Genomic DNA, 13,823 nt, shown 5'->3' on the forward strand with positions numbered 1-13,823 from the left:
CAACTGTGTCACTTCAATGCTGTGTGGTCCTGGGCAAGTTGGTTAGCCTCTCTGTGCCTCCAGTTCCTCATCTGCAAACTTCTACTTCATGCGGGTTTGGGGAAGGTTCCATAAGGTAGTTTATATTAGGTGTGAGAGCAGGATCCAGCAGGTAGTAAACACCCAGTATCCTTGTTGTTGTTATGGTGTTTCTCAGCGTGGGGCAGTGGAAAGAACACACAGCACTGGCCCTTGGGTCTTCACTTTGGCATTGGCCAAGGTGAGAGCCCCAAATAGAACAATGGATGGCCTCCCTCGCCCCAAGGCTTTTTCAGGGGCCACCGATCCAGCCCCAGAGGCCCCAGCGTTCACCTGAGTCTCAGGATGTAGCTGTGCTATCCCCTCCCCTGCCTCCTGCGGGCACATCACGTGCCAGCCCCCAGCTATACATAGATCAGGCCTCATTTGAGGGCGGTGGAAAGTGACAGGAGATTACCGGGAGGTAAGCATCAGCTCTCCGGTTTCAGGGCAGGACCCACAGTTGTTGAATCGCTTGACTTGTCGCCAGATGGTATCAGGGACAGTGGGTGAGAACAGCCACTGGGCTCTTAGCTTCCAGGGACCGAGCAGGACGGCAGCCAGGGTATTTTTAATGAGTGGCTTTAGGGACATTCGCTTTGAGCAAAGAGCTGTGGCATTTCCCCCCAGGCTCCTCCATCCTCAGATTTTTTTCCAGACTCTTGAGCCTGGCGCCTGGCATATTGCAGGTGCTGTTCTCTGAGGCCCAGCGCCCAGTCACACAGCCCAGGGAGCGTGTCCCCTGGTGCTTCTGTATTAACTCCCCCTCCTTTCATGGGCAAACTTCTTGAACAAGTGATCCACACCTGCTCTAGCATGTCCTTGCCACCCACTCAACTCCCTCTGGCTTCTGTCTCAGTTCCTCTCTAAAAGGTCATTGGTGGCTTACCCGTCCTGAAAGGAGAGACTTCACGGGGTCCCCCTACCCCCGGGACTCCCTGCAGCATTCGATCCGACCACCCACTCCTTCTCAAGGCTCTCTCTTCCCGTGACTTTGGAGTCATGACACAGTGTTCCTTGTCCTCCTCCTGCTTCTCTTAGAGTCCACTCTGCCTCCTCCTGCTCTTGCCTCCTATGAAGTGGCCAGTCCCTGAAGATGCCACCCACCTCTCACCTCTGGAGCTCCACTCGGAGCCTCTCCCCTGAGCTCCAGGTTGGCACCTCCAGCTCTTGGCTGGACTTCCATCGCCATGAACTCATTGCATCTGAATCCAGGTGGAGCTCCTTGCCCCTGGCTCTGGCATGCCCTCCTGACGTCACTGCTTTGTCCTCCACTCTGTTCCCTGGCTGGAGACCCTGGAATCATCTTGCTTTCCTCCTCTCCTTTGGTTTCCCTCCCTTCTCTCTCCAAAGCCATGCATGGCAGAGCTACCAGGTCCGCCTGACTCTCCATCTGTAACCTCACAAGTTACACCTTCTCCGTCCACTGCCACTGCCTTCATCTGAGACCAGTCACCTCCCACTTAACTATGGCATCAGTCTCCCAACTGGTCGCCTTTCCTTTCCACTCTCCTTTCTATCTGTCAGGTCTATGACCTCAGATCACCCTCCTCAAACCCAAATTAGCCTCACTGCTCTTCTATTCAAACAGCTCCCAAGTCAGAACGACCAGTCCTAATATTCAGAGTCCCTCACACTTTCTCATGTGCCTGGAACACACTACTCCCTTCAGTGTCCCCAAAGAAGCCCTCTGCTCAAGGAAGTCAGCCCGATGCCTCTGTGATGATTGGCATCGAACTAGACTTCATCTTCAAGGGAATAAGTGACCAAGAATAGTAAATCCCAGTGCTTAAGAACACAGGGCTTGGAATCAGAGACCTGGATTTCTGACTTGGTCGCAAGGGCTGGGATGGCCGTAAAATATGGACAATAACAATATCTATTGTGAGGCTGTTGTGAAGATTCTATGAGATAAAGCATGTAACGTGCTGGCCCAGTTCTTGGCATGCAGTAAGTGCTTCATCAGTGTTGGATTTTCTTCTTAATACCATGACAGCTGGATGGGGTTCTGGACCTTGGACCGATTCAAAAATACCAAAGCCTGATGTAGTGAAATGAAAAGAGAACAGTAACTGCTACTGAGGACCTACTATGATCACGGTCTGTGCTAAACAAAAGTGGGCGAGACATATTTTAGCATCAAGGATCTTGTTATTTCATTAGGGAGGAAGCTAATAAAACATTAGGTAGGTGCTAAAGGACTAGAAAATAAAAGCTAGAGAGAGAGAGAAATATATATATATATATATATATATAGAGAGAGAGAGAGAGAGAGAGAGAGAACACTATGAATGTCTACTTTATTATTGACTTTACATATTATTTCATAGAACTTTTTCCATAAAATTATTTTTCTACTTGAAAGAATCAGCAATGGCTGCCCACTTGGTTGGAGTGTCATCATGCACACCAAAAGGTTGCCGTGGTTCTCAACCTTCCTAATGCCGCGACCCTTTCATACAGTTCCTCATGTTGTGGTGACCCCCAACCATAAAATTATTTTCGTTGCTACTTCATAACTGTAATTTTGCTACTGTTATGAATCGTAATGTAAATATCTGATATGCTATATGTGTTTTCCGATGGTCGTGACCCACAGGTTGAGAACCGCTGGGTTACAGGTTCAATTCCCAGTCAGGGCATATACCTAGGTTGAGGGTTCAATCCCTGGTCAGAGTGTGTACAGGAAGCAAATGATCAATGTTTCTCTCTCACATTGATGTTTCTCTCCCTCTACCTCCCTCTTCCTCTCTTTAAAAGTCAATAAAAACATATCAGGTGAGGATTTAAAAAACAAAAAAGAGTCAGCAATGGCCAAAATAAATCCTAATGCTTCCGGAAAGAATGAATGTGTGCCAAAGTCCAGGGGCAACATGTACCAACCAGTAAGAGACAACCCTGTTCTGAAGGGTGGGCAATAGGTCTCTAGGGTGGACAATAGGTGAGACCATCAGAGAAGTAACCAATCAATCAAACAAACAAAACCAGCAGAGGAAAGACTAAGTCAGCAGGATTCCAGTTTTCTGGAATTTAGAAGACAGTGACTCTCTCCTTTCTCCTCCTATTTGTAACTCCATCCCTGCAATTGGCTCAAATGTCCTTGAATTTGTGAAGTATTTGGGCCAGTCCATCATTTCATACACAGTCTGGTGTCTCTAAGGAACTACATGAGACACGAAAGAGGCACAAAAGGGTCCTTCTCTCAGGGAGGAAGATGCACAGTACAGAAGAGACGTACACAACTCTCACGACTGTGAAATAAGCGTCGGCGCCCGCCGTGTCTCTGCGATGAGCTACTGGAATTCACAGAAAGGAGGCTGGGGTGAAATATGACCCTGGAGCTGGGCTTTGCAGCCAAGGGTGGCCAAGGCTGGCAGCAACGTGAGCGAGCACTGGGACTGGGCTGTAGCCGAGTGCAGAAGGAACATCTGAGCTGGAGATCAGGGCCAGAGCAAAGGCGGAGGTGCCATCCAGCCAAGTGGGAGACGCAGACAATGTCTGGCCTGCTCCCCCAGTCATCCGGGGTTCCTGGTCTTGGGGGGAAGGGATCGGGTCAGGAGTCAGCCCAGAAGGCCTTTCACCACAGCCATTCTCTAGTCCCCGCCCCCCACCACCCTCAGTCTCACTGCTCTCTCTTGGGTTGCAGCCAGTCAGCCTTGGGTCACCCTTGGCTTAGGCTCATGAGAGGGGCTCGCTAGGGCTGACGGAAGTGATGACAGAGCTCAAGTGGGCAGGCTTCGGGCCTAATCACAGTGGGAGGCGAGAGTGACGGGGCACTGCGGGGATTGTACGTCAGTGTGCCAAGGAGGAGGTGAGCAGGTCTTGGCAGTGTGGTCTTGGCCCATCGGTGAGAGCCGCTTCTGTCTGTGCTTCCACGCCTAGGACGGTGAGGGGCTCTGCTCAGTTAAACAGGAAGCCAGGGGAGCAGAACTGAGTTTGTCTGAGACAGCACCTTCCCCGTCCACTCGTATGTCTTCCAAAGTCACATCTAATCAACGTGGGATTAGGAGACCGTGATTGACATGCCTAGGAGAGCACACATTTGCATCCACCTAAAAACAAACAAAGCGCGGTGGTGTGTGCCTACGGAGACACAAGAGCTAAATTCTGTGTTGAATTTTCAGAGTTAATTTCTTATATTCTCGATAATATTTGTATTTCTTCTCTATGCCTAAGTGTGGAAAACTTTAGGCCATACCACTTGTGGATGGGTACCCATCTTTCTGAGGGGACAAGCATAGAGTCCTTTCGCCCCAGTTGGTCACAGTAATAATGGGAGTATGAAGGAAAGCCCCCTGAACATCTCAAAATATTATCCTGTGACATAGTCTATATCTTTCTGCCTTGGGCTCACGTATTCTCTTTGTCTTTCCCTTCAGCTTGTGGCTCAAGTCCTGGAACATAAAGATATAGGCTTTGTGATGGTCGATGCCAAGAAAGAAGCCAAGCTTGCCAAGAAACTGGGTAAGTGTGATTTTTGTTAGATACATCAGGAAGAAACAAAGCGTCTTGCAAAAAAAAAAAAGTATAGTTTCATTTATTCTTGCATGATAACTGGGCTTTATATGTATGTTCATTGTTATGATCTTGCATACCCTAGTCTTGGTTGTAGAAGAGTTTCAGAAAAGTAAATACCAGCTTAACTTGAATGGTTTTACATTAATCGTCTAATGAAGAAGGCTTCTTCCTGGAGAAATTGACACTAAATATTTAAGCCTTTATTTTTAGATCCTAGAGTTAAAAGGCCAGCTTCTCTATCTCACTACCATGGTGGTCTCTCCTTCCATCATCTATTATTTCCTTACCTCTCGGCTAAAACAGCCAACACATACAAAATTAGTGGCAGTGACTCTGATGTCCCAGTGGTTTCTAAATTAAAGGCTAAACCCCAGCTGGGCACTATCACCAAGGATGAGAGGGAGGATTTAGATGAGGTATGCGTGACTGCCGAGCTCGGGCTGTAATCTCTGGGTCAATATGTCCTGCATAAGTGCAAGCGAACTTTAAGATCCTTACAGTGCTAATCCCAAGGAGAAAGAACACAAACAACTTCCCTGGTTTTCAAACATCCCACACGTGAACTGCCCATTTCGCTTTTTTCTGCATGACTAGTGAACAGTGGCCATAGCAGGAGGTTATAAAACAGGACCTTTGAAGAAAGGTTAACTGGATGTGGAATAGTAAGCATGGGGGTGGGGGTTAGTGGTGGTTCTATCAATACCTCTAGGTAGCCCTGGCCAGTTTGGCTCGCTGGTTAGTGCATCAGCCTGCGGACCGAAGGGTTGAGGTTTCGATTCCCAGTCAAGGGCATCTAACTTAGTTGCAGGCTTAATCCCATTGTTTTAAAGAGAAGTTGGATTTCCAGTTTAGTTTGAGGAAAAAATGAGTGTTCCAGTGATCTAGAAATTTAGGGAGGATAAGCTGGGAAAGCATTCATATGGCCCAGTGAACATCCTCCCAGTCAGGATGTGATGGGGTTTGAAAAGTCTCAATGGGCCTTTCCCCAAGCTCAGCCTGGAGGAATTACCGGAGCAGGTTCCTTCTCAACTACCTGATCCTCGGAGTTTCCAGGACAGTGGTGTTTTGTGAACCTTCTTCTTCATCTCCATCCTTACCTCCACTTGCCCGAGTTGGGTCGCCATAGGGCTGAACCAGTGCAATAGCCTCCTAACTGATTTCACTCGGAGCAAAATCCAACAGCAGGGACACTGGCTGCTATTCCTGCGGTATCCTTGTGATAAGCTTTTGCCAGGTTCAAGGATGCATGACGCATTGCTCCTTTAGGTTTGGAAATGGTGCTCCAGGCTGTGCCCAGGGATATTCAGACATGCCCTGGGCCACAGTAGGAGGGGGCCAGCCTCCCTTTCCCTAGAGGTTCGCAGAAGAGTTCATTTGGAGAAAGCATTCTCCAGCAACAGAGTTTGAAAACAAGGAATCTAAGGAACTAAGGATGCCTGCAGCTGGACTAAACGCCAGCCTCAGCTCGTTAGCCTTCCCGGGGGAAATGCAATCTTGCAGCAAGTATTTGTTCAGGTCACGGCATTGTGCCAAGAGCGATGGAGGGTGGGAAGACGCAGACCCTGCCTGGCAGCATTCTCAGCTAACTGGGAAGAGAGAATGTGCAGAACTCAGCTCCTCTAGAAAAGCAAGCTGTTCGCTCTGGCCACAAACATTTATGGGGTGCCCAGTGTGTTCAGGCTCTGAGTGACACCCTGAGATACAAAGATAACAATGGTCCTACCCTCTGAGAGCTGACTGCTACCGTGAGTGCATGTACATGGAGCCCAGAGAAGACCAGTCATGGCAGGGGACACCAGAGTGGCCTTCCTGGGGAAAATGAGTCCTAAGCTGAGACCCGAAGTAGCTGACCAAGATGGCGGAGGGTGGGGGTCACCTCAGACTCGAAGAATAGAACATACGTGCAGAGAATCATGCTGTGACCTTTCCTATATAAACCCTTTTACATCAGCTTGTGGGCAAGAAGCAAAGGGAGTTACAGGGAGTAAAAGAGCAGTTCTCAAAGGAGCACTGGTCTACCCAAGGGAGAATGTGAAGGGTGGGGTTGGCATGATGTTGTGGAAGGACCTGAATGGCAGGCTAAGGAGTCAGGTGGGCAGAGGGCATTGCAACTTTGTGTCAAGGAGAACGGGGTCACAGGAGTTTTGGAAAATTGAAGCAGTGATGGTGTGGAGAATAGATTTTTCTTTTAAGTTAAAATCCAGGTGGGATTGTTGGTTCTTGACTATTTTATTTAAATTTGATTTAAATTTCCAAGAGCAATGGAGGGTAGGAAACGATGCAGACCCGGCCCTGGCAGCATTCTCAATGGACAGGGAAGAGAGGATGTGCAGAATTCAGCTCCTCTAGAAAAGCAAGCTGTTTGTGGGGTGCCCAGAAATCTGATCTAAATTTCCACTAGGAGCAGCTCAGAGGTTTGGTTTCAAGGGAACCATCTTAGGAGTAAGGCAGGCTCCACTCATCCTGACCCAGCCAACAGGATGGCTTTTCCTGCATCAGGATCATCTTGTCATGGGAACTCTTCCTTTCTTCCAGGTTTCCATGAAGAAGGAAGCCTGTACATTCTTAAGGGCGATCGCACAATTGAGTTTGATGGCGAGTTTGCAGCTGATGTCCTGGTGGAGTTTCTCTTGGACGTGAGCATTTATGCACAGTGCCCCGCATGGAGTTGTTTGGGTTCCATACAGGGGGGAAGTAAAACTTTAAAATAAGAGCACAGAAGCTGGGTAACTGGACTTGATCTAAGACAGATTTCCCAGGCTTCACAAAAAGTCAAGGACAGCGTACATCCCAGTGCTATTTACTTATTCCAGGAAGCGGGCCCTTAGGTCACCTGAGAAACTGTTTCCTTGTGATCAGAGGGTCACAGATCGGAACTGTGTAGTAGTAACATGTTATCTCTCTTAGCAGTCATATACCGACACCCCCTGGAATCCCCTTGGCTTGTTCCAGGGCTTCTGAACAGGAGTTGGGAATTGTGAGGAAGTGGTGGCTAGTCACCTGAAGACCAGTAGGGAGAGGAGGAACGATCAGCCGAGTTACTCTCAGAGCAGAATAAAAAGGGGCAGGACTAATGAGTCCCAATATCATCCTCCTTCTCAGCCATGGAGGTCCACTACCCTCAGATCCATATGCACAGGCGGATCCATATGCTCAAACACTATACAAATATTCTATCCATAGACAAACCCACAGTCTCAATAGCAGCTGTGAAGTCCAGTTCAAGCTACTTTTGAACACAGATTCCTGTACAGAAAATGCATATCCATATTGACAATTCTTATCTACCAGCTCGTCCACAGTGGTCGCTCACCTCTCTCCACAGCCTCAAAAACCCAGAGACGGAGTCTAAGTGAGTTAGGTCACCTCCTATGAAAAAGTGCCCATAGGTTCTCGTTGGCCCGTCATTGACCCATAACTGCAAGCCCTAAAGAAGTTGAGGGCAGCAGCTGAACAGCTCGGCCAACGTGGCACTGCCCCGCCCTACCAGCGAGGCCAAGGCTTTTAGCTCGCAACAGACGCCAGACTCTAGTTACCGTAAACAACAGGCTACGTGGTCACCCACACAAATAGAAATCCAGAGTGAGGGCAGATTTTAGAGTTGATCAAAACAAGGCTCTCGCACCATTTTTCTCTGTAAACCGTGTATAATGCTGTTTTCTCTGTGTTGGCTTTGTCCCTAAGCTGACTGTTCCCAAGTTGATTCTAAGATAAGCCAGCAGCAGGAGCAGATACATCACATTTCCTCATTAATATCCAATAAGAGGGAGGGAAAAATCTGGCTTCCCATTGTTGCCTTTAAGAGAAAGCAGAACTTTCCTAAAGCTTTCAGCAAATCTTCCCTGGAGAGTCATTGACCAGATCTGGGTCTTATGCCATTTCTGAACCAATAAATGACAAGAGAGATAGAACTGCCCACACCAACCAGCCTACCCTATTGAGTCAAGGTCAAGTCCTCAAAAGGCGCTGTTGCTGTACTCATTGGGGGAGGGTGGGATGGATGCTGAGGCACCAACCGAAGTCCCACAACTTCCCTCCAAAGCCCTCTGCCTATGTGCCCAATTCCTGGGGAAGGAACCGATTTTGTGTATTTGTGTGTGGCATTTCAGCTAATTGAAGATCCAGTGGAGGTCATCGGCAGCAAACTGGAAGTCCAAGCTTTTGAACGCATTGAGGACCACATCAAACTCATTGGTTTTTTCAAGAGCGAAGACTCAGAATGTAAGTTGTCTGTCAACTCCAGCCTGTTGGTCTAAAGGCTACATTCCTAGCAAGGTATGTCATGTTATCCATAAAGACGGTGGGCATGTCCCATGCGGGGTAGGAGGGAGAATCTTCCTTGCACCCTGAGCAAAGGGACACCTGTATTGACTGTACAAAGCAGGCAGGGGAGCTGAAGGAAGGCTGAGGCTGGGCCATGTTCTCTGGCCTTGAAGGGGGTGAATGTTTTACAGAAGAGAGAAAGCCCTTCTTCCACTTTTCCACCGGCTCACCCACCAGTTGGATTCTCCCTTAAAAGGGGGCAAATAGTGGGCTGTCTTCCTGACACGGGCAGCTCCCATGGTCACCAGCTGGAGAGCTTCTCAGTCACTTGGACAGCATTAGAGGAAAGTTGGGGTAGGGCTGGGCTTAGCAGCTGCAGCACAATGTGGAAAACTGCTGGCCAACCCAGCTGACCACCAAGGCAGCCTGCAGTAGCACACCACACCCTTGGGCGTGTTCCCTTTGAAAGTTTTGCGGCTGGGGTTTGGGTGGGCACAGTTACATATCACAGCATCAGCACAACCCTACAGGGGTTGAAGTCAGGAGGAATCAGGAAGGGGAGGAACCAGCAAGGCTAACAACCTGAGTACCTTTTCTTAAAGTGCTTTGGCAGCGTGAGCCCAGAGTGAAGCCTTTTTCTGGTGTCTCAGCCTTGGAGAGAGGGAGTGGGCTTAGGTATGAAAGAGGACCTGGTAGCATTAGTCCAGGAGGGAAGTGCAAATAAGGGATGCTTTTGGCTATTTCTGGAAACTCCAAAATATTTTGAAATTATTTGTGAAGCTGTGTCTCTACCCCATCTGCCAACTGGCATCCTCAGTCATCGCAACCACCCACCAATTTTCTCTCCCCCGTGGCCTAGCTGAACTGTCTCCTCATCTGCTGTGTAAACGTCTCTATTCACCCTCCTTAACAGTGTGTTGGGGGAAGGTGGCTAAGTGGGGAGTTCTGCCCTGGTTCTTTGGGTGACTTCATTTCAATGTTCACATTTCTATATAGATACTGACTACTCTGGGGAGATCAGAGTAGAAGACTAGACCGGGTTTTCCTGAAGACAACTACTGTTGCAAGAAGGCTACGGGAACAACCCTAACTTGAAGCACCAACCTGGGATCCCCCACCCTTTTCCACCTTAGGGATATAGACTGGCTCCCCAAGAGAAGAAGGGAGCTCTCTTGACAAAGGTCTAGGCCAGTGATGGCGAACCTTTTGAGCTCGGCGTGTCAGCATTTTGAAAAGCCCTAACTTAACTCTGGTGCCGTGTCACATATAGAAATTTTTTGATATTTGCAACCATAGTAAAACAAAGACTTATATTTTTATATTTTTGATATTTATTTTATATATTTAAATGCCATTTAACAAAGAAAAATCAACCAAAAAAATGAGTTCGCGTGTCACCTCTGACTCGCATGTCATAGGTTCGCCATCACTGGTCTAGGCCATGCTTTCCTTCAGGGAAGGAGTTCAGGAAGGTGGAGAGAGGTTCATCAGCGACAAGGAGGACGGAAGCGGAGAACAGAGAATTCTTAAGGAGCCCACTGCTGCTATAAATAGACATAAGTGACTTAGCTATGGCTTTAACCATTTCCTCTCCCACCTCCCTCTATTCATTCTCCAAATCTCTCACCCATCTTCTTCCCCTCCACTCAATCCTCCACCCCAACTATCGGCCTATATGACATATTTTGGGACAACCCAATCACTTTTATGAGGATGAGTTTGTGTGAATGTGGATCAGTATGTAGAGGTTTGTTGTATACTTTCTACCCCTCTCTCATCTGTGCCTATTGTGCGTACCTCTGTTCTAGCAACTATCACACCACACTGTGATTCTTCAAGGGTCCATGACCCACCCTGGGCTGTGAGCCTTTGATTGTTGTCCATGTCTTCCTCATTTTGGTGTCCCCCGAGCCAGCATTATTTTTGAAATGTTTTCCATTGAAGGTTAGAAAATTCTTCATGCTCTTAGAATTCTGGCAAAAGCTTGTACCTCTGATGATGAAGGGGTATGAATTCCAGGAAATGGAAAAAGTTAATCTTGTTGGATCATTGGCTCTCAAGATTACGGAATTTTTGTAGAAACACTACTACTATTACCATTATCATCACCCTCACATCTAAGGCTTGAACCAGGATGCCTTTACCTAGTAACTGTCTGGGTGTGGTAAGACACAACATGACCATACCCATGCGGCCTCATGCCTCTCTTCCCCAGTTTGTACTCAAGTTTGGGACCAGAGTCAAGCATGGTCTTGATTAGTTTTAAGTGATCCTTTCAAGGGGTCAGGATGAAAAAAGGAAAAATTAAAAAGAGGGAAAGAATTTACCAAAAAGAGTGCTCCTGCTAAGAGTTTAAAATACTTCTGTGCTGTCATTTTGACTGAGGTACATTTCTCCGCACACTGTGTTCCCTCACACACAGGCTGCAACTCTCTAGGGGGCACATGAAAAAGTAGCAGTGACTTCGAGCGAAAGAACTTTTCCTTTGGGTTTGGGGTTTGACCACCCCTTTTCTTCCCCTTGTTCTCTCTGGGTTTTCTCCTTTCCATCTACCAGCTTTGTAAAACATACAACAGTGTGGCAGAGTTCTTTTGGGTGATTGAATGCCAATCAGTTCCAACTCCTTGGGGAAGCTGTGGATTTAAATGGTACTAAATAATTATCTATCTAAATAATATGTACTCAATAATTATCCAATTAGGACTAATTGGCTTCCCACTCTCTCCATTATTTAAACAAAGAAATGTCTGCAGTGTGCGTCTTGCAAATGTCTCTCCCGTCTACTTTTTCCTCTTAGATTACAAGGCTTTTGAAGAGGCAGCTGAGCACTTCCAGCCTTACATCAAGTTTTTCGCGACCTTCGACAAAGGGGTAAGGACCGATGACACCTCAATTTGAACACTTTCGTAGGCACGAAATATTGACAGTTGAACTTGCCACCCCTTTTTCTTTTCTTTTCTTTAACCACCCTCCACTCATGAGCACTTTCTCCAGAATTAGAAATGTAGCAGCACATTGCTACAGCATGAGATATGAATACAAAGATGTTTCACTCAGATGATGTCAGGGTATTTCTGAAAACATCCCAATGAAAAGTGATGAACCAACCACTCATATCACTCTCAGCACTAAGAATGGAGAGAGTGTAAGCCTGGAGTGTGCGGGACACTAATCATTGCTTCCTTTTTTTAGAGCGTCCTCTCCCTCCCTGGGGCTGCATGCCTTCCCTCTTGTGGGTTGGGAGGGGCATTGACCTCGGAAGCCCCGGTGCTTCCGATAGTTACCCACATCTTCAGGAGATGCCACGGATGTACTTGTCTATAATTCAAATGCTTGTTGTTTCGTGGGTGTGGAAAGGGCCTCTAGAAGCCTAAGAGCAGCAGAGATAGAGGGACCTCAAACCAATGGGTACTTTATTTGGGGTCTACTCTGCTTGGAGTACTCTACCCTGGCTCCGGGTACCACTAAAATGGCTACTAATCCAGTGCTCTCTGCATGTTGGGCTCAAGTGGATATATTGCACTAGTACAATCTCTAGTCCTTTACACAACTTCCAGATGAGAAAACATTTAGAAAGGTTAAGTAATATCCAAGGTCTCCAGTGAATTAATGGTAGTGCTAAGATCCCAATTTAGGACAATCTGTGCTCAAAGTCCATGCCCTTTCATCTGTCCCACATCATTAACTAGAAAGCTCTGTTCCTACCCTTGAGATTCAAGCTGCACACTCACACATCCACACCCACATAACACACACAACTCACACAACCCACATTCAAAACATACTTAAAACATACCCAACACACATGTAACACACATACACAAACAACATATGCACTACATAACACACAAACCTAACACACCTACACACACACACACACACACACGCACGTATCACACCCCCAATGCACACCCACACTAAGAACGTTCGAAGTATTCTATGAAAAACGAGGAAGTCTGTAGATGCTGAAGCAGGGGAAAAGTATGATAAAAGAGATTGCACTCAATTCATACATATATTGACCCACTCCTATGACTATGCCCCAGTTTACAAGCCTATAATCCAGAAGAGAGGTCCATAGTCTACATCATCTGAACTTGAAGAAAATGTACCCTAATTGGTTGGATTACATTAGAGAGGGATTTTGAGCAAGGATAGCAAAAAGAATAATAATTATCATTCACTAAGTGCTTTTCATGTGCCAGGCTTTGTGCTAAGAGCTTATACAGGTTTTCTCATTTCATCTTCTCAACACCCGGTAAGAGAGGGATTAGTTTTCTCAGTCTACAGAGGATGAAACGGAGGTACCGAGGGATTAAGAGATTTGCTCCTGTCACATAATGAGTAGTGAAGCTGGATGTAACCTCAGGTCAGCCTGACTTCAGTGTCAGTGCTCAGTACTACTCTACTCCAGAGAAAGACATGGCACATGTACACACGTATCTGGTACATGTAAGCCTTCAGTGAATGTTAGCTAGCTGTGACGGCTGTCTGTTGTTGTTGTTCTTAAGTATATTTTTATTGATTTCAGAGAGGAAGGAAGAGGAAAAGAGAGATAGAAACATCAATGATGAAAGAGAATCATTGATCGGCTGCCTCCTGCATGCCCCACACTGGGGATTGAACCCACAACCTGGGCATGTGCCCTGACTAGGACTCCAACCATGACCTCCTGGTTCATAGGTTGATGCTCAATCACTGAGCCACGCCAGCTGGGCAGCACTGTTGTTAATAAAGACAGTCGTTTAGGTCCAGGAAGGTAGAGGTGGGGAGAGGATATTAGTGGAGAAGGGGAAGTACAGAGAAGCTTTAACTGAGTCCATCACTGGCATCCGGTTAGGATTGGTCAGCAGTGACTATGACTCCATAGTAAGAACCCATCCGAGGGAAGAGAGTCAGGCAGACAAGCCTGGCCAAGCAACAGAGCCTCAGTCCTTGGAAGGGTGGTTCAAGGTAGAGTTCAGGGTGGGGTTGGTTTGCAGATG

At 47.2% G+C, this 13,823-nt stretch overlaps 1 protein-coding gene across 1 annotated transcript in view; it reads left to right on the plus strand.

The window, feature by feature from the left end:
• Positions 1-4,436: 4,436 nt before the first annotated feature.
• LOC102442781 (calsequestrin-2) overlaps positions 4,437-13,823 on the plus strand; it is a gene marked incomplete at its 5' end in the record, with an annotated part of 26,711 nt that continues 17,324 nt past the window's right edge. The window contains 4 exons of the mRNA XM_023757011.1: positions 4,437-4,521; positions 7,111-7,211; positions 8,685-8,796; positions 11,636-11,709. Coding sequence (XP_023612779.1) covers positions 4,437-4,521; positions 7,111-7,211; positions 8,685-8,796; positions 11,636-11,709 — 372 coding nt within the window. The remainder of the gene's footprint in view (positions 4,522-7,110; positions 7,212-8,684; positions 8,797-11,635; positions 11,710-13,823) is intronic.

The sequence above is a fragment of the Myotis lucifugus genome, unplaced genomic scaffold (genome assembly GCF_000147115.1).
Source record: "Myotis lucifugus unplaced genomic scaffold, Myoluc2.0 scaffold_101, whole genome shotgun sequence".
Lineage (NCBI taxonomy): Eukaryota > Metazoa > Chordata > Mammalia > Chiroptera > Vespertilionidae > Myotis > Myotis lucifugus.